General features: G+C 44.9%; 1 protein-coding gene across 4 annotated transcripts; it reads right to left on the bottom strand.

Moving 5' to 3' along the window:
- Positions 1-89: 89 nt before the first annotated feature.
- Positions 90-25,737, bottom strand: LOC306697558 (2-oxoglutarate dehydrogenase complex component E1). Of its 4 annotated transcripts, XM_079161541.1 has the most exons (24): positions 25,669-25,737; positions 23,793-24,189; positions 18,974-19,147; positions 16,408-16,510; positions 12,499-12,543; positions 7,774-7,889; positions 7,528-7,682; positions 6,844-6,990; positions 6,679-6,769; positions 5,602-5,781; positions 5,207-5,335; positions 4,934-5,113; positions 4,688-4,840; positions 4,420-4,522; positions 3,945-4,073; positions 3,713-3,863; positions 3,468-3,595; positions 3,184-3,362; positions 2,980-3,051; positions 2,227-2,352; positions 2,040-2,112; positions 1,784-1,947; positions 1,547-1,701; positions 90-1,464 (listed from the first exon to the last, which is right to left on the bottom strand). In XM_079161541.1, exons 2-24 carry the CDS (start codon positions 24,030-24,032, stop codon positions 1,344-1,346), a joined length of 3,114 nt encoding a protein of 1,037 aa, XP_079017667.1. In that variant the 5' UTR covers positions 24,033-24,189; positions 25,669-25,737; the 3' UTR covers positions 90-1,343. The 4 variants fall into 4 exon arrangements, with proteins under 4 accessions (XP_079017667.1, XP_079017669.1, XP_079017668.1 ...); XM_079161543.1 differs by lacking the exons at positions 12,499-12,543; positions 16,408-16,510 and adding an exon at positions 16,872-16,965; XM_079161542.1 differs by lacking the exon at positions 12,499-12,543.
- Positions 25,738-26,231: the final 494 nt, after the last annotated feature.

The raw sequence follows: 26,231 nt of genomic DNA, 5'->3' as shown, positions 1-26,231 counted from the left end.
ACCAGAAGTATTGCTGATGAAGTATGAATCAGATCAGAGTGTAACTAACGATGATAAAGGACGTAAATAAGGAGACGGAGACGCTGCTCTTCAGGTCGTAGTTTTCTTTATTGAATGAAGCAAAAAACAATGAAGAGGATTTTAATCCCTTTATGAAAATAAATAAATCATTTTCTTTTGTCTCACAGAAGCTCAGAAACAATCTGCAGACGCAGATTTCTTCTTCTGCTGTCGCTGTAATTATTCATTTATTCATTTCAAACCAGGAGATTTTACTTCCTGCTGACGAGAGTTCATTCAGCTGAAACACCACGAAGAAGAAGAAACAAATAAAACAGTTTTAGTTTTGGCACGAGATGAACGCTCGCGAGAGAGACGAGGAGGAGGAGGAGGAGGAGGAGGAGGAAGAGGAGGAGGAGGAGGAAGAGAAGGAGGAGGAGGGACAGAAGCCGAGGGGTTAAATCATAAGCAGCAATGTGTTTTGGTTGAGCTCATGTAGGGACACCTGATGGCGCAGACCTCCGCCATTTTTAATCCCTAAAACAAAGAAAACAATAAAATCTCAATGTGCGAGTTAAGCGTTGCCATGGTGACTAATTAATCACAGACTTTTCCTTTAACGAGCCGACGCACCTGCTGACTGACTACCGCCACCAGCTAGCCGCGCTAACGATGCTAACGATGCTAACGAGCCACCAGAAGAGACGAGAGCGAGGGGAGTGATGAAGATGACGATGATGACGTAACACCTGCTGTTACATACTACAGCTGGAGTGTGTGTGTGCGTGTGTGTGTGTGGGCTTTAAACTCAGGCTTCACTCCACCAGAGACAACTTTTCTGTAGCAACGTTGCCTCTCAGTATGTTTGAAGTTGCCAAACGTCTGGACAGAGCAACTCCAATAGAGCAACTCGTAGAGCAACTCAACAGAGCAACTCCGCACCAGACTTCATTCAAAATGTTGCTAATTTAAACGTTTCATTCCGGAACGTTCTCAAAGTATTTTAAATCAGAGTTTCAACAAGAGTTCTACTTCTATATGTGCTGTAACGATGTACTGTACGTAGTACTACACACTGATACTATAAAGTACACACTGCATCACCGTGAAAGTACAACAAAGTACTCGTTCTCTGCTTGGTATCTCAGTGAATATCTGTTTACACGATCGATCGGATCAATGAATCAATCACAACGATACAAACGTTTAGATCTCAGATTTGATGTTTAATGTTCTGAAGTCTGGATGAACAGTGTGTACTATGTAGTGCGCAGTGTGAGGTGTGTGTGTGTGTGTGTGTGTGTGTGTGTGTGTGTGTGTGCGCTCCAGGTGTGTCTCGGGGTCTACTGCTGGTCCTTGAACGCGTCCAGGCCGAAGGCGTTGTCGAGGAAGCGCTGCAGCTCCATCAGGTGAGCTTTCTTGTTTCCGGTGGCCGGAGCTGCTGCCGGCCCTCTGCCCGCATACCTGAGACACACAGAGGTCAGAGGTCAGCCCCCCCCACACACTGATACTCTACGGTGAAGATGAAGAGGAAGGACATGCTTACCAGACAGGCTTGGCCCTCTGGATGGTGGTCCTGATGCGAGGCTTCACGTAGTCGTAGTAACCCTGGTTCTTGTGCTCCTCCTGACACCAGACCAGGTCGGCGTTGGCGAAGCGCTCCGACTCGGCCTTCACCTGGTCGAAGGGGAAGGGAGACAGCTGGGGGGGGAGGAGTCACAGGTCACATGATCGTTACAGGTGAGACACGTGATCATCAGGGTGTGTGTGTGTGTGTGTGTACCTGCTCTATGCGAGCGATGGCCACCGTGTCCTCCATTCCTCTGCTCTTCCTCTCTTTGGTGAGCTCGTAGTAAACTTTCCCCGTGCAGAAGATCAGACGCTTCACCTCCTCAGGACGCTCCGACGCAGAGCCGCCTTCTGGGATCAACCTCAGGAAGTGAGTTCCTACAGGAGGAGGAGGAGGAGGAGGAGGAGGAGGTCAGACTGTGCACCGTCCACGTCAGTTTGAATAACATCATTAATATTAGTAACAGTACCAGGCAGCATCTCGTCAAAGCTGGATCTGGCCTCTGGGTGACGCAGCAGAGATTTGGGAGTGAAGACGATCAGCTGGAGGGACAAACAGGAAGTTCATCATGTCAGTGAGTCGTGTGCGCGTGTGTGTGTGTGTGTGTGTGTGTGTGTGTGTGTGTGTGTGTGTGTGTGTGTGTGTGTGTGTCTCACAGGCTTCCTGTACGGGAGGAGGATCTGTCGTCTCAGGACGTGGAAGTAGTTTCCAGGATTGGAACAGTTCACTACGATCCAGTTACAGTCGTAGAGCTGACGCACCGCGAAGTCCTCCGTGAGGGCCTGAAGGAGACCAGAGAGGAAGACGAGTTACAGGTGTGTGTGTACACACACACACCTGTATTTATATACACACAGTGTCACCTGGTGGTCAGGGGTCATCCTGGTCCACAATAGAAGCTGGTTTGGGGTCTGGATCATCTTTAGATTCACACTAAATGACTAAAGTTTGACTCAATTGTCTCGTTTATAAACTCAGAGCATGTGTCAGCTATTTATCACAGCGGCCATGTTTACTTCCTGTTTACTTCCTGTTTACTTCCTGTTTACTTCCTGTCGTCTTCCTTTAATTCCATCTGGATGTTTTTCGTGGTTGATATGATTTGTAGTTTATGAGTTAAAAACTACATTCTCCATCTTTATTTTAACTGTTTTCGCTGTTTTTTTAAAAACCTTTTAAACAGAAATAAAACCGCTTTTATTCTACGATCGATCACAGGAAGTAGCTTCACGTTCAGGCCCCGCCAAAACAAAAGTCTGCTGGCTTGAGAAACGATGAAATATATGAACATTACACGTGAACAAGCTTTACAGTGTAACTCACTGAAGGCTCTAAACCTCCATATTCTACCACTAATAACATTATTATGGGCTGTGAACAAACTCTAACTCTGGAGAGACTCGTTTTACCGGCATGACGTCGGGGTCGTCGTTGCACATCTGGAGGAACCTCTCTGGACGAGCTGAAGAATGTTCTGGACCCTGAGGACAGCAACGCTCATGTTAGAGGACGTCCACCACGTGGACACTGACGTTCACTCAGAGAGGGACCAGCGATCGATCGCCGTACTCTCGGCTCTCGCGTCTCTCTGTGGGTGCGTTTGATTTCCTCACCATGCCCTCCATGCCGTGCGGCAGCAGCAGCACGATGCCGTTCTGTCGGACCCACTTGGCCTGACCGGGACAGATGAACTGGTCGATGATGCACTGGGCCGTGTTGTGGAAGTCTCCGAACTGAGCCTCCCACAGGATCAGAGCGTTGGGACTCGCCATCGCAAAGCCCAGCTCGAAGCCTGGAGACGTTACACACAGAAGGTTTATTATCAGAGACACAGAACATCAGAACGCAGAGGAAACCGGCTCAAAGACGACGCCAGCAAACTGCAGCAGAGACTCACCGAGGACTCCGTACTCGGACAGCGAGCTGTTGCACACGGTGTACGGCGCCTGGTCCGGAGAGATGTGGTTCATGGGGATGCACATCCTCTTGTCCACGTTCTGGTCATGGAGGACGTGGTGACGGTGGCTGAAAGAGGACAAACGGCTTCAGTCTGGAGGACAACGTGCTCTGAGTCTCCTCCACAGAGAACCTGAACCAGGACTTGGTGTCAGACGACGGACACGCCCGGGGGTTGTGGTTCACCTGAAGGTTCCTCGCTCCACGTCCTGTCCCGACAGCCGGATGTGGATTCCCTCCTGCAGCAGCGATCCGAAGGCCATGTACTCCCCCAGAGCCCAGTCCACGGTCCGCTTACGAACCATCTCACCTCGACTCTTCAGGATCCGACTCAGACCTGAAACAACAAGTCACGGTGACGAGAGCCTGAAGGCATCGCTGCACTACAGCAGAACACAACTCAGACAACAACTCTGACCTCCGTGGATGGTGAAGTCCTCCACGGGGACGGACGAGGCCACGGTTCCGATGTGGTTCAGGTTCTCCTCGGTCAGACCGGTGGAGAGGCAGCTCATGGACTTGGGCTGTCCGTCCAGAGTGAAGAAACCTGCAGAGGACACACAGTTCAAGGAGCTGACACAGAACCAGGACCTGAGACCAGATCCTCACCAGGACCTGAGACCAGAGACCTGTGACGCTGCAGAAGGAGATAAGGGAAGAAGAAGAAGGAGATAAGGGAAGAAGAAGAAGAAGAAGAAGAAGAAGAAGAAGAAGAAGAAGAAGAAGAAGAAGAAGAAGGAGATAAGGGAGGAAGAAGAAGGAGAAGAAGGAGAAGAAGAAGAAGAAGAACAAGAAGAAGGAGAAGAAGACTGAGGAGGAGAAGAAGAAGAAGAAGAAGAAGAAGAAGAAGAAGAAGAAGGTCCTGGCTCATGTGTCTCTGAATGGTCCCTCACCAGGCCAGGGGGAGTCCAGCCAGTGCTTGATGTGGAGGATCTTCTCATCTTTAGAGCGATTGTACGCCTCCTCACAGATCTTATCGTATTTGGCGATCTCCTCCTGAAGAAAGAGACGGAGAGCTTATTCAGTCATCGTGTAAATATTTCAGGCTGCAGAGTTGGTTCCCTCTGAACTGTTTACACACTAACAAAGTGTCTGGATGCAGGAAACCGTCCCTCATAGAACCTCAGTAGAAGAAGAAGAAGAAGAAGAAGAAGAAGTTACCTCGTACTCCTGACGGCTCACTGCTCCCTCTGCGATCAGTTTCTCCGCATATTTCTGCAGAACCGGCTTCTGCTTCTTGATCTGTTTGTACATCAGCGGCTGAGTGAACATCGGCTCGTCCATCTCGTTGTGACCCATCCGACGGTAACACACCTGACACACACACACACACACACACACACACAGGTAAATCTCTCAGTCTCAGGCTGTGGAGTCTGGACTGAAACCATCGACGGCGTCACTGACCAGGTCGACCACCACGTCCTTGTGGAACGTGGCCCTCCACTCGGCGGCCACCTTGCAGACGTAGATCACGGCCTCGGGGTCGTCGGCGTTGACGTGGAAGATCGGCGCGTTGACGACTCGAGCCACGTCGGTGGGATACGGAGACGATCGAGCCACTCGGGGGTCCGTGGTGAAGCCGATCTGCAGACAGGAAGCGACAGCTCCGTCATCTCGGTCGGCCGCGTTTTATCCACGCGGCCGCGTTTGTTTTGCGCTCGTTTCTGCGTTCGTTACCTGGTTGTTGGCGACGACGTGCACGGTGCCGTGCGTGGTGTAGGACGGCAGGTCAGACAGGTGGAAGGTTTCATACACGATGCCCTGACCGGCGAACGCAGCGTCTCCGTGGATCAGGATGGACATCACCTGGAGTCAGAGGTGAAGACAGCGAATCATCCTCTGTGTGACAGATCTGTTGTTTAGTTGTGAGTGATGCTAATGTAGCTGAGACTTGTTTAGCTTCCGTTTAGAGCGTCTAAAGAGAGGATGTCGTCCGTTCTACAGATTGTAAAACACTTTTGTGATTGCGAGTTGTTTCCCCGATGATCTCAGGTCGGTGAGTGGACTTGTCCCGTACGTCAGAGGAACCTCGTTTTCTCAGCGAGTCAGTAGAAACAAAGCGTCTGTCTCACCCGGTTTCCGTCGTTGTCTCCGCAGTAGAACTGCTCAGCTTTGGTCTTGCCCTGCACCACGGGGTCCACGGCCTCCAGGTGAGACGGGTTGGCCATCAGGGACAACGTGATGTTCCTGTCGGTCACGCGGTTGATACGACGATGGTACATCCCCAGATGGTACTTCACGTCTCCAGAGCCCTGAGGAGGAGAAACCACAGCAGAGTCCCTGAAAACAACGTCCAGGACTACCAAGAAGGTCCAGCAGTGTCAGCAGGAGGAGGACATCAGCAGCGTTAGTGCTGAAGCTTTACACTCTCAGGCTGTTTCAAACCAATTTAAACGACTAATTTATTGCAAAACTGGATTTATAAATGAGATTTGCATTAATGTAGATATTTAATTCTGTAAAGAATCTTTATCTGGTTGAGTTAACGATGCCTTCAGTGTTTGGATCCCAGTACAACTGTTGATCTGGTTATTACAGCAGCTGTAATAACGGCAGCTGTAATAACAGAAGTGTAATAACAGAAGTGCGATAACAGCAGCTGTAATAACAGAAGTGTGATGACAGAAGTGTGATAACAGAAGTGTGCTAACAGCAGCTGTAATAACAGAAGTGTAATAACAGAAGTGCGATAACAGCAGCTGTAATAACAGAAGTATAATAACAGCAGCTGTAATAACAGAAGTATAACAGTAGCTGTAATAACAGAAGTATAATAAAAGTAGCTGTAATAACAGAAGTATAATAACAGCAGCTGTAATAGAAGTATAATAACAATATCCGTAATAAGAGAAGTGTAATAACAGAAGTATAATAACAGTAGCTGTAATAACAGAAGTGTAATAAGAGAAGTGTAATAACAGAAGTACAATAACAGTAGCTGTAATAACAGAATTGTAATAAGAGAAGTGTAATAACAGAAGTATAATAACAGTAGCTGTAATAACAGAAGTATAATAACAGCAGCTGTAATAGAAGTATAATAACAGTAGCTGTAATAACATAAGTATAATAACAGTAGCTGTTATAACAGAAGTGTAATAAGAGAAGTGTAATAACAGAAGTAATAGTAATAAGAGCAGGTAAATTACCTCATCAGCTGCTTCCAGTTTGGAGTCAAACTGACAGAAAATCTGTTCCAGCTCTTTACGGATCACGTTGGCCAAAACATTCAGACGACCCCTGAAAGAAGAAGTATATGTATAAATATACAGTGAATATATGTATTCATACACATATATAGGTGTGTGTGTTACCTGTGAGGCATGCCCATGATCACGTTCTCCACCCCGTTCTCAGAGGATTTATCAATGATGGTTTTCAGAGCCGGGATCAGAGACTCGCAGCCCTCCAGACCAAAACGTTTCTCTGCAGACCACTTCTTCTGCAGGAACTCCTCAAACCTGCACACACACAGATAACAGCATATTACAACAACGTAGGTGTGTTCAGGGGTTTACCTGGTGGAGTGGACGATGTGGTGGATGTAGGTGTGTTCAGGGGTTTACCTGGTGGAGCGGACCATGTGGTGGATGTAGGTGTGTTCAGGTGTTTACCTGGTGGAGCGGACCATGTGGTGGATGTAGGTGTGTTCAGGTGTTTACCTGGTGGAGCGGACCATGTGGTGGATGTAGGTGTGTTCAGGTGTTTACCTGGTGGAGCGGACCATGTGGTGGACGTAGGTGTGTTCAGGTGTTTACCTGGTGGAGCGGACCATGTGGTGGATGTAGGGGTGTTCAGGGGTTTACCTGGTGGAGCGGACCATGTGGTGGATGTAGGTGTGTTCAGGTGTTTACCTGGTGGAGCGGACCATGTGGTGGATGTAGGTGTGTTCAGGGGTTTACCTGGTGGAGCGGACCATGTGGTGGACGTAGGTGTGTTCAGGTGTTTACCTGGTGGAGCGGACCATGTGGTGGATGTAGGGGTGTTCAGGGGTTTACCTGGTGGAGCGGACCATGCGGGCCAGCAGCGTCCTCTTCTCCTCCAGAGTGAACTGCATCACTCCTGGAGTCTCAAACTTCTGTCTGATCCACTGGCACTGCTCCAAGTCGTTGATGAACATGAACTCCACGCCGATGTGCTGACAGTAGGACATCTGACCAACACAGGGAGAGCAGAACCACCTGAGTCACCTGCACAGGTAACGCCTTCCACCCAGACATTCAGGTATCACGAGATATTCATACCTCCAGGCGGCGGATGATCTCCTTCAGCGGCAGGGCGCTCTCTGAGCCTCCGATGAAGGTGGTGGTGGGCAGCCGGAACACCTTGTCCAGGTCTGACTCATCCAGACCGTAGAAGCCTACATGTCCCATGATGCAACACAGGACAGGTTGGGGAGGGGGAAAAAAAAAAAAGAGGGAAGGAAGTGAGAAACGGTTGCAGGACGGAGGGAAGGGACGGACGGACACAAACAGGCCGTGGAGAAATGAAAACATGCAGATAAGAATGAATGAATGAATGAATGAATGAATTATAGACAAAATATGGAAAATATGCAGCAAGAGAGAAAAGATAAACATGCAGACAGGAGCAGAAGAAGAGAAGAAGTGACAGCAGCAGGTGAGGATCAATACAAACAAAAAACACAAGTAAGGAGACGTGTTAGTTTCATTAATTAGGTTCACACATCAAACCACACATGACAATAATAACAATAACAACAATAATAATAATACTACATGAGACAGTTACATGATGTTGATTCGAGTGTAAACATGAGAAAACACAAAGAAAAGAAAACAACGTGTGTCGTTTGTTAAGAACAGAAGATCAACAGCTCGACGTCGACACGTTCAGACATGTAAATCATATTTATAACCTTCAGAATGTGGAGGAGTCTGGGTGACAAGCTGCTACTGGGAATGAATACTGTGTATGTATATTCATTGTATTTCAGACGGTTTGTGCCGTAACGTGAACAGACTCGGGCTACGTCCACACTAAGTTTTCTTTTTTAAAACATTCACAATTCCTGCGTTCACGCCGAGCGTCCACACGACCGCGACGTTCAGGAGCCCTTGAAGAGGGCGGCGTCTGAAGGAGTTCCATAACTGAGGAAAACAATGATGCAGAACTCCGTCACCGGCCTGGACCAGCAGGTTCATGCAACAGGTATTACATCGTTTGTGTGCGAGATCATTTTAAGAGACGAGTGTGGATCTCTCTCAAGGAGCTCTGCTTCTGCTCACAGTGTTGCACTCAGATAGATAGATATATATAATACATAATTACATACTCGCCTCCAGCTTGTTTATGACTTTAGTAGAGCGGTGAAGTCCCGCCCCCTTTCCTGTGACCCAACGTGTGACAGAGAGACGTATTGTTTTTGATCCCGTTTGAAACGTCTCAACCAGTGAACAGGAAGTGACCACATCTGGACTGAGGAGGAGCGACGTAGAGACCTGTCAATCACTGTGTAGCCCCGCCCCTAAAGCATCCCCTGCTTTATGGTCTGTTTGACTCTAAATGGACCATCATTTACTAAATGAACATCATGCTGTATTGAAGAAGACTTGAAACTAGAGATTGAGACCATAAACTCATGTTTACAATGTTTACTGAGGTAATAAATCAAGAGAGAAGTAGAGTCATTTTCTCATAGACTTCTATACAACCAGAGGAGTCGCCCCCTGGTGGACACTAGAGAGAAGTAGAGTCATTTTCTCATAGACTTCTATAAGAAAGAAAAGGCAGACTGGGTCCACTTCTTCCTTCTTACCTTTCACAATAAAAGCCCTAGACGTAATATTAGCAGGCAAGTATTTTGCATTTTTTGTGGCGTTCATGCTTCAGTTTTACGAAAAATTGCAAATTTCAGAATCAAAACTATTTGTCTCTCACTGTTGACTGTAGGCGGTCCACCAGAAGGGGCGGAGCTTAACCGCTCTGAAGAGCGTAAATAAAACCCTGCGGGAGACGACGGGGCAGCGTGATGAACATGTTATTTCTTAACTTGATTACGGGACAGTTAGAGGAGGATGTTATGAAGGAGAGAGGAGACAGACAGAGAGAGGAAAGGAGGCGTTTCTGTGTCTTTGACTCGGGTTAAGATCTCTCCGTCATCCTCAAACACAACACAACCACCTTAAATGTTCCTCACCCAAACCAGCCAATCACAGGGCTGAGCTGGGGGACAGACCGATTCAGCCAATCAGGAGAGCCGACACAGGTTTACAGAAGAAACACCAACAGTCACAAACCAATCACACGACTGACTGACTGACAAGCCGGCCAATCAAGAAGCAGCGTGCGTCTCTCTGAACAGACAGCAGGCGGACGGGTCACTGCTCAGCTCCTTATTCACTTTCCTCGCCTCCTCATAGGCGAGGAGAGGCAGTGAGGAAATATTAAAAAACAGGACAACACTCTTCTTCTTCTTCTCTCGCTAAAAACGCGTTCACAAAGAGCCGCACAGGCACAAACTGACTGGTTCCTGTTGCTCTCTGATGTCTGCAGACGACACTTAACGGCGACAGGAAGTCGGACTCTGAAACACAACAACACCAAGGCTGGAGGAGATTTCATATATATATAATATATATTATATATATAATATATATTATATATATATTATATATATAATATATATATATATATATAATATAATATAGAAATAAATATAAATATAGAAACATATCGTACGGTCTTTATTACCAGACTACGTGGGATAAATGACGCCAATCACTCGCATATTTTCTGGAGCCTATAAAATCTCATTTAACAGCTTCACGTTAAATTGTAAAAAAATGTAATTAAATGTTATAAAAACTGTAAAATGGTTATGAAGCGCAACATGTTTTGAACACTCACATTCACAGCTGACGGCTCAGCGCGATATTTATACCGTCAACACACCCGAGAAGTGAAATGAATGTAACGTTCGTTGAGTTGCGAGTGTGTTCGTTGAGCTGAGGAAGTCTGACTCACACACGGTCAGTTATACAACCAGCAGCTCGGCGTCTCACGTTAGAACTAGGGTTACATTAGTAACCGATGGTAAATCTCTGAAACGGCGTACGAGCTAACACCGCTAAGTAATGCAGGCGGAACATTGTGACAGGCGACGCACTCGTTTTTAACGCATCTTAATTGGTGAAAATACACAAAAAAAAGTATTCTAATATTCCAACAAAAAAATGATTTGAATTTACCACAAAGGTTAAGTTTCATTTGAATGAGAAGTGAAACCTTTCAGGATGAAAGAGCTCCGTGTGGAGCGCATCACAGCAGAACAACGTGATGGAAACTATTTTAAACTCACATTATCTCACCTGAATAACACGAGACTTCATCTGACTGACGCGTAATTAAGAACTGGCCAACGTGATTTGAACAAAACATTGTCGTAACAACTTATTTTTGTGTTATTCTTGATGTTAAAACTTTACATTTTGTGGTTTCTTCACCTTCTTTGCTCCTCGTTTTATTTACAGCATCTCTGTCGTTTTTCTGTGACTTTACATTTTGAAAAGTGTTTCATAAATAAAGTCTGTTGGATGATTCACTCGGTTTATAATTACCCTTACATCTCTACCTGCTGTATTTTCTCTCTTTTAAATGTGTTTTAATGGAAATGTTTATTATAGGAGCAGAACATATTTTTGCCTTCAGTTCTAGAAAACGTTAGAAATATTAAATCAACGTTTCACCTTCACTTTCATCATTTCCTGACGTCACTTTGTGGGTGAACTCGTCTGTAACTGTTCTACTGTTTACTGGACTGAGCAGCAGCTAGGAGCTAACGAAGCTAACGAAGCTAATGGAGCTAACGAAGCTAACGAAGCTAACTACAGCAGCCAGAACACGCAGGAGACGTCCAGAGGAAGCTCTTCATCGTCTTTACTGGAGCAAACGTCCTTCATTCTGTCCGTGTCTCTGAGTCTCTGAGTCTCCTCTGGATGTTTCCTGAGTATTGAGGCACTAAAAAGCATATTTCACTGAGTTTCACCGTCTGATATAAAAAAATAAACACAATCTGAGCCTGCAAATATCAGCCGTCACCGCCACACAGGAACCAGCTAAAGGAGGAAACATTATATTTTCAGTTTTTCTTTTTTTTTTTTTTTACCATTTTTACATTTCAAATCTTTGATATGTCTGTTATCAGAAAGATTCCAGCTTGGAGACAATTCTCTTCATGAGACTTTAAGAGAAGAGCTTTATTAATCCTGAAGGACATTCTTGAGCCCCAATAAATTACATTATGAGAATTAAAAACATTATATAATATATATAGCGTATAAGAAGTAACAATAATAAGTAATAATAAGTAACAGTGATTGAAGTGATACTGCTCATGACATTGAAACAGATCAGGTCTGGTTAAATGAAATGTTTATAAGCTACGTGGTACTTCTCTCTGCATGCGTTCTTGTTTTCCTGCTGCAGAGACGTTTCAATCCTCCAACATGGGACCAAATTAAGCATCAACACAATGTGCTGATTGGTGTTGGTGAGATATTGACAATATAAAGTATATTAATATGAATTGGTTCTGTGCTGTTGGATCTTATTGCATATTAACGACAACAAAGACTTAGTTGTACTCAGTGTATTCTCTATGTTTAGTCTATTTTTACTGATAATAAACTGGTAGCAGAGTCGCTGATATTAGAGCTTCAACATTCATTAACTGTAGAATACTAAAAGCTGAGACGGTGAACTAAATGAAATATCTCTTTTCTTTACGCTCTGAAGTGCAGCGACCTCTACAGAAGCTCAGGAAGTCGGAAACGGACCGGCGCCGTCTGCCGGACCGGCAACGACTGGACCAGCAGACAGCAGGGTCCGTTTGTGACTTCCTGTAGACGTGGCGCGCACACTACTGCAGCGACACAACCTCCGCTAAAGACAAGCTACTGGCTTCACGGCGCAGCGCGGTGACACACCAGCGTGGTCGTTTCTCATACCTCCTACCGTTAGGATTCTCAGCCTCTCCTTGAACACAGCCACGTCTGGAGGGCGTCGCCAGCGGGGGGGCAGCATAGGGAGAAACACCCGGACACCGTTAGTGACCTACACACCCGACACCATCGCCCATTTTTTACACCACCGCCTTCAGCTATGACGGAGCACAGCCCCCCCCGGCATTTCAACGTCTCCACCACCTTCTTATTGGTTGGACAAACTCCAGGTGTGGTTTAGAAAAGGTGGGATATTTAGAGAGAAAGAGGTGGAGAACAAGGGATGCGGTCAACACCATGCTGAGGATACAGAAGCCACACAACAACAAAAACCCATCGACACTGACGGGGCCCTCTAGACAGGAAGCCATTCACCACAGCAGGGACTCAAACCGGTCCCTGAACGCAACACTGACGTCCTCAGTTTTCACTTCAAACTTTAAAAAAAATACACAATCCAGCGTGTCTGGAGCTCAAACACATGTTTCAGTCTGCCTCTGCAGCTTTAATCAGGAAGGAGTGAAGAGTGTGAGGGACTGAACAGTGCTGACGTCAGCAGTAAAAGCAGAGTCCAGTGAAGCAAAGCTAAAGCTAATTAGCAGAAAATCGGTCAACTATTCAGAGTGAAGAGGAGAATAAATGTTCAAGGTTTTAGTGATTTCAGAGCTTTGAATCGTTGCACTTCTACGATGATTTCAGAGATTCAAATAAACGGCTCCGTTGGCAAAATAGCAAATCAATAAAATTAACCAATCAGGTTTTTGTAATTGGGATTAAGAACGAGAACGTCGTGTTTCTGAGATGTCTGAAGCAACACTTTCATCAGGAGATGGCACTAAGAGCGTTTCTCTGCAGCGACCAGCCAACAAACAAATACAGCGAAGGCTCCCGAGACAACAAGCCAATCAGGACGCAGCTGAGAGTCAACGCGTCGGAGCAGAAGCCAATCAACGAGCAGCAGAAGCTTAAAAACACGTCACAGTGCGGCCGCAGGTTTCTTCCATTGGGTCAAAGATGCTAGCACAGCTAGCACAAAGCTAACGGTTTCGACACCGACACGATGCCGAACGGAGTCGATGAATGTCTCAACTCGAGGTCTGTCTGGAGCTTTCCACCACGTCACATGATCTTCCTCAGCAGATGGAGCTCAGACGGTCATTCCTACCATATATGGGCGTGTGAGGGCCATTGTAAATACTTTGCGATCAGATTTATCAATAAGGAAATACTGATTTTATCCAAGAATCATATTGTGATCAGCATCCAGACTTTGAAGAGACGTCGTTGTGATTCAGAAGACAACAGCAGACTGAAGTGAGCCTTCTCCCCTCAGAATATGACTTCCTGCCCCCAGTATCGGTTGTTTTCCTACGTTCTTCACCCCGGAAACAGAAGTCCATTTCTGAAAGCTCCAGAAGAGTTATTACTAAATTGACCTCACGGGGAAACTTTATTCTCGACTGCTGTTTTTTAAGGTCAAACCTGAACTCTCAATCTTAAATGTTAAGGAAACATAAACAGGAAGTAGATAAAGTGCTCATCTGAAAACTCCATCTGTTGATGAAGATCATGTATTTTGATTGAAAGCTACTAAAAGGATCAACTTCAATAACATCTTATTGATTCTGACCCACATCTCACGCTTGTTCCTTTAGGAGTAGAAGGATTAAACCAACGCACGAGGGTCAAATCTATTTCTGACGAAGAGAATCCAATTAAGATCTTTGTCGACAACATGAGTCAGCTTCTACGAGCTTCAGGACGCGTGAAGTCCTTCAAGGAACTATTTCACATCGATTCAGAAAGTTCATTTTAAAAAGGACTCCAGAAGGTGTTTGTACAGATTTAAGATTTACAAACATTTGTTGTAAAGTGGAGCTCAAAACATTAATAATTTAGAGGAATTGTACAAATGATGATACAAGCATGAAATGTGGTGTTTGCTCTCAAGAGGTCTCTGATTGAATCCCCGATTGGCTGAAAATCCAAATTTGGATTTTTCTCAAATTCGGTCAATGAAAACGTGTAAATCAAAATGCTATAAAATCATAAAGTCCACTCCAGCAGGCTCAAAATAACCAATAAACACCTTCCTGTGAAAAGAACCTTCAGGAGACCAATATGGTGCGATCTTGAAAAATGGGTTTTAGCTATTTTGGCAAATCGGGGGGAAAACAAGAAGAACGCAGCTTTCATGCTCGTATCATAACCTGTAAGGTATTTCTGCTCCATTAACAGAAACAGTCCGGGAACATTGGAGCGTACGCGAGAAAGTTTCGGGAACATTGGAGCGTACGCGAGAAAGTTTCGGGAACATTGGAGCGTACGCGAGTACGTTTCGGGAACATTGGAGTGTACGCGAGTACGTTTCGGGAACAGTCGAGCGTACGCGAGAACGTTTCGGGAACAGTCGAGCGTACGCGAGTACGTTTCGGGAACATTGGAGTGTACGCGAGTACGTTTCGGGAACAGTCGAGCGTACGCGAGAACGTTTCGGGAACAGTCGAGTGTACGCGAGAACGTTTCGGGAACAGTCGAGTGTACGCGAGTACGTTTCGGGAACAGTCGAGTGTACGCGAGAACGTTTCGGGAACAGTCGAGTCTACGCGAGAACGTTTCGGGAACATTCGAGTGTACGAGAGAACGTTTCGGGAACAGTCGAGTGTACGAGAGAACGTTTCGGGAACATTGGAGTGTACGCGAGAACGTTTCGGGAACAGTCGAGTGTACGAGAGAACGTTTCGGGAACATTGGAGTGTACGCGAGAACGTTTCGGGAACATTGGAGTGTACGCGAGAACGTTTCGGGAACAGTCGAGTGTACGCGAGAACGTTTCGGGAACAGTCGAGTGTACGCGAGTACGTTTCGGGAACAGTCGAGTGTACGCGAGAACGTTTCGGGAACATTGGAGTGTACGCGAGTACGTTTCGGGAACAGTCGAGTGTACGCGAGTACGTTTCGGGAACAGTCGAGTGTACGCGAGAACGTTTCGGGAACAGTCGAGTGTACGAGAGAACGTTTCGGGAACATTCGAGTGTACGAGAGAACGTTTCGGGAACAGTCGAGTGTACGCGAGAACGTTTCGGGAACATTGGAGTGTACGCGAGAACGTTTCGGGAACAGTCGAGTGTACGCGAGTACGTTTCGGGAACAGTCGAGTGTACGCGAGAACGTTTCGGGAACAGTCGAGTGTACGCGAGAACGTTTCGGGAACATTGGAGTGTACGCGAGTACGTTTCGGGAACAGTCGAGTGTACGCGAGTACGTTTCGGGAACAGTCGAGTGTACGCGAGAACGTTTCGGGAACAGTCGAGTGTACGAGAGAACGTTTCGGGAACATTCGAGTGTACGAGAGAACGTTTCGGGAACAGTCGAGTGTACGCGAGAACGTTTCGGGAACATTGGAGTGTACGCGAGAACGTTTCGGGAACAGTCGAGTGTACGCGAGTACGTTTCGGGAACAGTCGAGTGTACGCGAGAAAGTTTCGGGAACATTGGAGTGTACGCGAGTACGTTTCGGGAACATTGGAGTGTACGCGAGAACGTTTCGGGAACATTGGAATGATGGAGAACGTTTCAGGAACATTGGAATGATGGAGAACGTTTCGGGAACATTGGAATGATGGAGAACGTTTCGGGAACATTGGAATGATGGAGAACGTTTCGGGAACATTGGAATGATGGAGAACGTTTCAGGTTTCGTTGAAAGTTTCTGAAACACTCAGCGTACAGACGAGAACGTTCCGGAAGTTTCAGAAACATGTATTGTACATGAGAAGGTTGCAGAAATACTCCTGATGTACAACAAGGTTTCAGTTTAAGAGGTTGAGGGACGGCAGACGTCCCCCAGTAACGACAGGAGACCAGGAGACAACGGGGACAGACGTGTTGTGTCCGGAGGACTCAGCTCCTCACCCAGCTTGTCGGAGGACGTGATTATGTCGGTGGGGACACACGAGTCCAGATCGGCGTCCATGATGCCGAGGGGGTCCAACTGTGCCACGTGGTGCCCCCGGATCTACAGGGAGTGACAACAGCACAGAGCCCACCCAGGACAGGAGGAGTGAGGAGGAAGAGGAGGAGGACAGGATGGAGTGAAATGAAGGAGAGGAGGAGGAGGAGGAGGAGGAGGAGGAGGAGGAAGCAAGATGCAACGAAACAACCAGAGGAGAAGCAGGACGGAAGATTTGTAAAGTAAATAGACGAAGATGACCACAAACGGGATTAGACACACAGAAAAGGAGAGAGAATATCAGGAGGAGGAGGAGGAGGAGGAGGAGGAGGAGGAGGAGGAGGAGGAGGAGAGAGGAAGGGTGGGGGGGAAGAGACCAGTATTAACACCACAAGCCAGAAGAGTTTTCTCAGTTCTTTTGTCTCACCGACGTCCTGGAGGCCGGCATTCACCGGAGCATCATCAAAATTCACACAGCTGATTCCCAGAGGATCCAACTGGGCTTTGTGATGCCCCATCACCTACACACACAGACACACACAGACACACACACACACACACACACACGCACACACACGCACACACACACACACACACACACACACAGCAGCTTATCACAACACTGATTGGTGTCAGGAGGTCTGCACAGGTCCACATAGCCGAGAGCTGAGCCAGGACCAGGAGTGTCTGGATGGGTCCAGATTACAGCTGAATCCAGTCTAATCCGGTTCAGGAGGGTCCTGATGTCTGTGTTGGTCTGTGTTCAGTATGTCATGTACATGTTAGACTGTCCAGCAAGTTCTATTTTAAGCTCCATTTAAAGAAAGTAGCGTATCGCAATATATCGTATGGTGACACGTGTAACCTAACAAACATCGTGCTGCGCTGAAGAAGACTTGAAACTAGAGATTGAGACCATAAACTCATGTTTACAATGTTTACTGAGGTAATAAATCAAGAGAGAAGTAGAGTCATTTTCTCATAGACTTCTATACAACCAGAGGAGTCGCCCCCTGGTGGACACTAGAGAGAATGCAGCTCTAACACGTGAAGAACCGGAGGCTGATGACTGGTTTTACTCGGGAGGGTTTAACGGAGCACCAGCTGCTGTCAGCTGTAGCGATGCTAGTTGGTTTAGTTGGTTTAATGAAGCTCAATGCATCACGAAATTGTATCAAACTGTGTGCCGACAGTTTTAACTTTAGTGTAAATCTGTAGATAAACTTCAAAACATTTAATTTAGGATGACATCATCAGAATGTGATGTGTGGGTCACTATGTTCATGAGACCGAAATACAGATTTAAAGCATTAACATGTGTTACTGCACACAGCTCTCTTCTTATTTGTTCGGTTAACGTGCAGCTCTCTGTGAACCTGAACTGTTAAGAATTACGAACAACTGCTCAATGTTGATCATCTTCAAAATGAAAGAGGACAAAAGAAGTTCTTTCCTGTGTTGAACTGAACGTAATGTGTGTGTTTCTCGACTGTAGTGAACCCGATTACAGAAAGAGAGCGACGATGAACTGATATTAAACAACGTTCATCTGTCAGGACCCGTGAAGACCTCCACTCACCACGTCACAGGGATCAGGCTGCTCCATGACGTCATCAATGATGGAGCATTGATGACGTCATCAATGATGTCATTAAAAACAATGAATTCAGTTTTTAAACGAGTAAACGAAACACTTCCTGCTTCATCAACTATATTAAATATAGTTTATTAAGAATTACTCATCTCACAACTGATAAAAAGCCTTCTAACAACAATAATATGTTATTATATATATTATATAATAATTATAAAGGAATCTAGATTAAAAGAGGAAACAAACAGTCGGCTCCACGTCACCTGAAGTTCAGAGGAAGAAGACGTTAAATATATTTACATCACATTAAATAAACCAGGAAGTAGTCTGGACCCAGAAATGAGGCTGAGGATATTAAACGTGATCACAGTTATTCATCATTATTCACCAACGTACTCAAAGTTCAGACGAATCACCAGAAATCAACTTTCAACACACGTCACAGAAACAAAGGTTCAGAAACACGATGTTCAAACAACGTCAGTTTATCTTTCATTCACTTAACGTTTAGAGATTAAAACATTAAAACATCCTCCAAAGCATTATGGGATATGTAGTTTCAAACCCTGATGGATTGGTGTGTAGTTGTGTGTAGGTGTCTGTGTGTGTGTAGTCAGGTGTAGGTGTGTGTGTAGGTGTGTGTGTCTCTGTGTGTGTGTAGGTGTGTGTAGGTGTGTGTGTCTCTGTATGTGTGTCTCTGTGTATGTGTGTGTGTCTGTGTGTGTCTCTGTGTGTGTGTGTATGTAGGTGTGTGTGTGTGTGTGTGTGTGTGTGTGTGTGTCTCTGTGTGTGTGTGTGTGTGTGTGTGTGTGTCTCTGTGTGTGTGTGTGTGTGTGTGTGTCTCTGTGTGTGTGTGTGTGTGTGTGTGTCTCTGTGTGTGTGTGTGTGTGTGTGTGTGTCTCTGTGTGTGTGTGTGTGTGTGTGTGTGTGTGTACCTGGTAGGCCCTGATCAGAGACTGCACAGCCAGGTGATCCTCCACCAGCTTCTCCACGTTGGGCTGAGCTCCCACCAGAGAGGAGAGAGGAGCAGCAGACAGACCCAGAGGAGACTGGTAGGCTGCTCCTGGAGGAGCGCCGGCGTTAGCGTTCCTGAAGAACACGTCCCACGACTGGAGGAGGGGAGAGACGGACGTTTAATAACACCATAGAAGAAGAGCAGCGGAACAGAAACAGATCCTTTTGATGTTTTTACTCATCGTCACGAAAACCATTTTAACGCTCTGAAGTCATCAAACCATCAGAAATAATAAAGGTTTTACTTTGTTATAGTAGTGATAAAGAAATAAAAGATTATATTTTTATCTTCATTATTATCTTTATTGAAGTATAATAATGTGTTTAGAGCTCGTGTTAGAAGTTAAACATCATAATTCATCTCTAATATCTGTTTATATTAACGTGTAAACATCTCCTTCAAACTACTGGATTTATTCTAGTTCATCACCAAAACTACATTTTACAGACTACATGTGAACACATCATGATGACGTTATAATGTAGCTTCAGCCAGTACTCATGTTCACTGAGCAGAGCCTGAAGGCATCATGATGTCACTGAATGAACCTCCGTTGGTTAGCCGTTAGCGGTGCTGCTAACGTTACTAGCTCTCCTCTGATTGGTTGTTGACAATGAAACATGATCAGAGATCAGAGACTAGAAACACAAGTTCTACTGAGTCAGTGAAACTTTATTTACACTGTGAAGGTTAACGTTACACTGTGTGTGTGTTGTTGTTGTTCTCTTTTCACATGAACAACATGAAGACCTTCCGTGTGCTTCTTCTACTGTGAAGGAGTTGAGTTCCTCTGAAAGCCTTAAACCCAGCAGAGGGTTTCTAACTGTCCACACACACACACACACACACACACACACACACACACACACACACACACACACACACACACACACACACACACACACACACACACACACACACACACCTTCACTCAGTGACTCATGAGAGCAGAATGAGCTGGAGAACCACAGACTCCACCCGGCTCGTTAACATTCTCAGTATGAACTCATTTCACTCGGTTCGGCGTCGCCCTGAAGGTTTGTGCAGTTTCCTGATCTGTGGTGAACCCGAGTCACTCGTAGATCAGTACTTCTGGTCACATGACGGGAGACGCTGTGTGACGAGACGGAGGAACATTGAGAAGGAAGTAATTAAGTAAGAGCTCAAGAGGAGCCACGCTGATGTTTATCTCTCAGCAACAAGACGAGAGAATATGTCCCAGCAATAACCAGGTTCAAGAGTACGAACATATAGAGAGTTATGATACAGAGGATCAGTGTTTCTGTTGACGTCTTTGTTCTGGGATGAGTCAGACGGTTTTAATCCAAAAAGATGAGCCACAACCCAGAAACTGTCAACTCAGCAAGAAACCTCTGTAGACTTGTTTCCATGAGACGAAGCAGCGACACATGAAGAGTCAATAAAACCAGCAGCTCAGGCTCACAATGAGGTCAAAGTGGTTGTTTTCCTTCTGGATTGTAACTCCGTTATAGCCGATTAAACAAACCTTTACTCTCATGTGAATCAGCTCATTGTAAACAGACACAATCGTCCAAATCAAAGCTGTTCCAGCAGCCTCAGTCTGTAAACTAACAGATATTAAACCTGGATCGATATAGAAAAACTAGTAAACACACTCTGGAAGTTAACTATTACAACCCTTAGTCAAGTGTACCTTTGTCTTTATTTAAACACGTTAATTACACTGAAGTGAATTCAGACTCGTCACTTCCTGCAGCTGCTTGGGCATCGAACACACACATGACTCGAGCTTTTACTGTGAAGGAGCAGCAGGAAGTCCAGGCTGAATCTGTGTCTGTGAGGTTGTTCTCAGACAACGTTTTCTGTTCAATGATCCCATATTGATTGATCGTTTCATCGGTGTGTAAATCTGTGCTGACCGATTAGGAAAATACTGGACGTTGCATTCTAAGGGATGACTGTGACATTCTGATATTAATTTAACCACTGGAAGTCAGAGCAACCATTTAACTGGAGAATGACTTCAAACAGTTTTGACAGATTGATTTCATTACTGGAATAATTAGTTCAGATGATCAAAGGTAATTATGCATTAATGTGAGGTAACAACAACAGTCGGACGGTGACAACATCCGTCACAGTCGGACGGTAACAACATCCGTCACAGTCGGACGGTAACAACAACAGTCACAGTCGGACGGTAACAACAACAGTCACAGTCGGACGGTAACAACAACAGTCACAGTCGGACGGTAACAACAACAGTCACAGTCGGACGGTGACAACATCAGTCACAGTCGGACGGTGACAACAACAGTCGGACGATGACAACATCAGTCACAGTCGGACGGTAACAACATCAGTCACAGTCGGACGATGACAACAACAGTCAGTCGGACGGTGACAACATCAATCACAGTCGGACGGTGACACCATCAGTCACAGACTGTAACAACAGTCAAAGACAGTAACAAGTCATACAATAACAGTCAGAGTGTAACAAGAAGTAACAACATTTTCATATCATCATAGTCTTGTTGCTACATAACAATGATTACCATGACTTAATTCATTTTTCAATTAAATGTATTTGTATTGCCCAAAATCACAAGTTTGCCTCAGAGGGCTTTACAGTCTGTACAGCATACAACATCCTCTGTCCCAGGACCCTCACAGCGGAGAAAGACAAACCCCCCCCAAACAACCCGTTATGATGTAACGGTATCTTTATGATGTACAGAACGGGCCTTTCTCAACATGCGTACTTCTCTGTACTTGTGAACTTGTGGACGTGTGAAACGTCATCAGTCTCAGCCCAAGTACTGTTCCAATTCAAAGTTCACATCAAGCCAAGCCAGGTCCAAATGCCCGGATGTGGCTCCGCCCATTTTACCGGGGATGCATCGGAGGTGACTTGTCTGTACGTGGGACAGCCAAATATCCCAGAATGCATTTTGCACCAGCTACAGGAAACAATGGCGGAGGAGAAATCACACAACTGGAAGTTGAAACTTCAGAAATACTACTGTTGTTAAGTCACAGAAAGTAATTTTAGGATGTTTTTAAGCGAGAAGTTAGTTGTTTAAGCATCAAATCTGTGGTCAGTTTGTCCGATTAAAAAATCTGCTCCGACGATTTCGGAGATGTGAGGTGTTGCATCTATATATATCTATATAGATATGTATATATCTATATATATGTATGTGTGTGTGTGTATATTATACACACACAATTACAATTTTTTATATATATAAATAATTGTATGTAAAAATATATGTGTATATAATATAATACTATTTTTTATTTGACAGGGTTGTCATATTTAGTTGGATTGTAAAAATACTTTACAGTAAACAAAAGGATTAAACTCATTAGCAAGACCAGCTGAGGTGGTGATGTCATCGAGTAAGCTGCTGTTCCAATTGTCCATGCTGCGTCCTCTGGACTTGGAGTCCAGACTTCAAGTCCAGACTCCAAAAGTTCACAAGTCCGTACTCGTGAACTTGGGTATTGAGAAAGGCCCCGAGTGTCTCTCAGAGTTCAGTCCTGCTGTGTAGCTTCCAGTTAGTTAGCTAAGCTGATAACTCACTGAAGGTCACAGCGTCCGATCTTTACATAACAACTGAGACATGTAACATGAAACACACGTCAGCCACTATGTGACCTCCACGCTGAGGAGCCTCCGGTTATTAACGCCGTTTCTCTGGCAAGAAAAATATGCAAACACTGAAAAGACAGATGAATAATGTGGCTAACTTATTGTTATTACTATTTAAACTCTGCAGGTTAAATCTCTGTATGAAGAGAGTCCAACAAACAATAAAAAGATGAGGATTATCACAATTGAGTAATTCCACAGTGTACCGTTAACCATCACAGTGTAAATAAAGTTTCACTGACTCAGTAGAACTTGTGTTTCTAGTCTCTGATCTCTGATCATGTTTCATTGTAAGCAACCAATCAGAGGAGAGCTAGTAACGTTAGCAGCACCGCTAACAGCTAACCAACGAGGTTCACTTCAGTGACATCATGATGCCTTCAGGCTCTGCTCAGTGAACATGAGTACTGGCTGAAGGTACATTATAACGTCATCATGATGTGTTCACATTTAGTCTGTAAAATGTAGTTTTACTGATGAACTAGAATAAATCCAGTAGTTTGAAGGAGATGTTTTCACATGAATATAAATAGATATTAGAGATGAATTATGATGTTTACCTTCTAACACGAGCTCTGAACACATTATTATACTTCATTAAAAATAATAATGAAGAGATGTTTTAATCTATAAAAATACAATATTTTATTTCCTTATCATTTGAATTGTGTTTTTATGAAGAAAGAAAACACAAAGAATTACTATAACAAAGTAAAAGTATCACAATTATCCAACAATTCTTGTTGTTCTACTGGCCGAGCAGCTATTATTAGTCTGCCGGCCCTTTAAGACTCACCGGTCATGTTATGAAAACACATTTTTACAACTTTTACTACATTTATATACTTCTACTACTTTAACCGATACTTTTACTCCATTTTTGTACAACTTTTAGAATTTACTACAAAGAAAAAATCTCTCTGGTTGATAATTTAACGCAGAGTGAATCCTTAATTCCTGAATGCTTTAGATCAACTTAATGTGGACCGTCTGAGTGGACCAGCAGACCACCGCGGTGGACCAGTAGACCACCACAATAGACCCCCCCCTGTGTATGTGGTCCTCCTCCAGACCAGCAGGGGGCTCCACTGCTCCTTACCTTGTGAACACTCTTGGGGTCCTCCAGCCAGGCGAAGTACATCTCCTCCACGTAGTTGGAGCTCGTCCCGTTGAGGAACGGCTCCGCGGCCACGGGCGCCGTGTAGCACCTGATTGGCTGAAACGTCCTGGCGACCCCCGCGGAGGCGCCTGTGATTGGCCGCTGCGGGCCGACAGTCTGAGCCGCCTGCGAGGCGGTTAGCGGACGCAACCGCGCCGCACAAGTCCTTAAACGATGCATCGGAAGTCCTTAAAAAAAAAAGCGTCACGCACAACACACGGCGCACGTCCTCAACCTCAGAACCACGACGGGATAAAAGTCACTCCACACCGGGGTTAAAGTCCCAGGACTGAGAGGCACGAATGAAGCGTCCACCGTCCTCTGGTGCGTCTGTCCACTGAGACACAGAGAGAGAGAGAGAGAGAGAGAGAGAGAGAGAGAGAGAGACAGAGAGAGAGAGAGAGGATTTAAACAACCAGGAACAGGAAGCAGAGATCTCATGATGACATCATAGAATCTGAGGCTTTGAAGATTAAAACAGTTAAAAACATGAGTGCAGCAGAAACATCACATATGATACTTTTACTTCAGTGAGGTTTTGAATGCAGGACTATTACATGTAGTGGAGTATTTTCAGTGTGTAGTACTTTTACTGCAGTAAAGGATCTGAATACTTCCTCCAGTACTGCTTCCAGAATGAGTCAGAAATAGCCAGGGGTCAAAGGGAAGAATGACCCCAAACTCAAGGTATTCTCTCCATAAAACACAGTCAACGGGCAAAGAGAAGTGTGTAACTGTCTCCAAATGTAAAACATGCTGAATCTCCCTGTGAACAAAACAATGCCCAGGTTTCAGTAAACTTCTATTTCCAGCCCATAATCAGTGAGTCTGGTCTTCAACTGAAGAAATGTTAAGTTGACTGAGATAAAAAAAACACAGATTAGTCGACTCCAGAGTGAGCAGGAAGAACGAGTAATATTATAGTAATAAACAGACTGAAACAGTACAAAAGCACAGGTAGTAAATAAAACTAGTTCTGCTGGATTGTTCCATTGTTTTGTGGCCATAAAGAAGGTTTCTTGTCTCTCGTTTAGTAAACCAACACTTAACTCTGTTATATTAAATAACTTTATGCATTTCCTCTTAACAGACCTCATGTGGTTCCTCAGCTGCCATGTTTTGACCTTGTTGGGTCTCCATTCTCCTTCCCTATGACACGCCCACCGCCCGCCTACACCGCCTCTTGATTGGCTGAAACAGGACTCCAAACCAAAGCCTTTTTCCTATTGGCCCACACCGGATGTCCGTCACTTTGTCCCTTTCACGAGTCATGAGTTCCCGAAAACGCTTTAATCAAAACATTGTGAGAATTATCTCCCTTTAAGTGTAACATACAGACCGGAAGTTGCAGAGAGCTGCTATGTTCCTCTGCATGTTAAAGCATGCTACATGATTAGCTTCAAGGCTAACGCGTCGGGTTATGTAATTAGCCGGTTAGCTTTTTTACTTTTATTAATTACCATTGGCACGTTTTGGCTAGCGGGCTAAACGGGTGGAGATTTGGAGGTTCGCGGTTATTAACTCCATGTTTCATATATACATAGTGTATTCTAATGTGTGACACGGTATTTTCGGCAACACTGACAGTTTCAGTGAGTGTTTTGACAGATGAGCTAACGTTAGTGAGTGTGTGTGTGTGTGTGTGTGTTAGCTAGCACACAGCTAGCATGCTAGCATGTTTTGTCTTTCCTCAGGACGGACGTTAGCTAGTCTCTAAACTAGACCCGGTTCCGTCTCTTTGTGGTCAAAAACCAGACCCGGTAACCAGACCCCCAGACTCTCCTTTATCAAGTCTTTACAAGTCCCGGTTACTTACCTCGAGAGAAACTAGTTCCAGCGGCTCTCCTCTCGGCCGTTTATCCCGGATGCCCTTCGCCTCTCCCGGTTGAAATGATGACAGCTCGGGGCGTGGAGCGTGGAAGCGAGGCCCCGGATGTGATGTGACGTGACGCAGCGTAAACGTCACGACGCACGGGAGCGGGAAGTCTAAAAAAATGAATACTTAGAATAAATTAAAAACTCTATTTAGTTTTATTACATTATGTGCGCAGAATAAAAATGCAAAATGACATCATACTTGGAAAAGGTAAACGCGTTGTAAAAAGCGTTTATAAATTTAAAGTCAGTGACATCACTACGTACGGGGTCGTGTGTCTCGAGATACATTTTTATTAATCAATTAATATTAATTAATTAAAATGAATAGTGTGTTGAATTAATATTTTCTTATATTTGAGATTTTAAATATTAAAAACATCAAATGTAAAAACCAGAAATTAGCAAAAGTGAAAAAACATTTAACAAAGTAATCATTTTAAAAAAATTGCTTTTTAATATAAATGTTATAGTTTTTCTTTATGTATTAAACTAAAAGAGTTT

This window comes from Pholis gunnellus (genome assembly GCF_910591455.1).
Source record: "Pholis gunnellus genome assembly, chromosome: 6".
NCBI classification, from domain to species: domain Eukaryota; kingdom Metazoa; phylum Chordata; class Actinopteri; order Perciformes; family Pholidae; genus Pholis; species Pholis gunnellus.
Note: the sequence above shows the minus strand (reverse complement) of the source record. Positions and strands in the feature narration are given on the sequence as shown.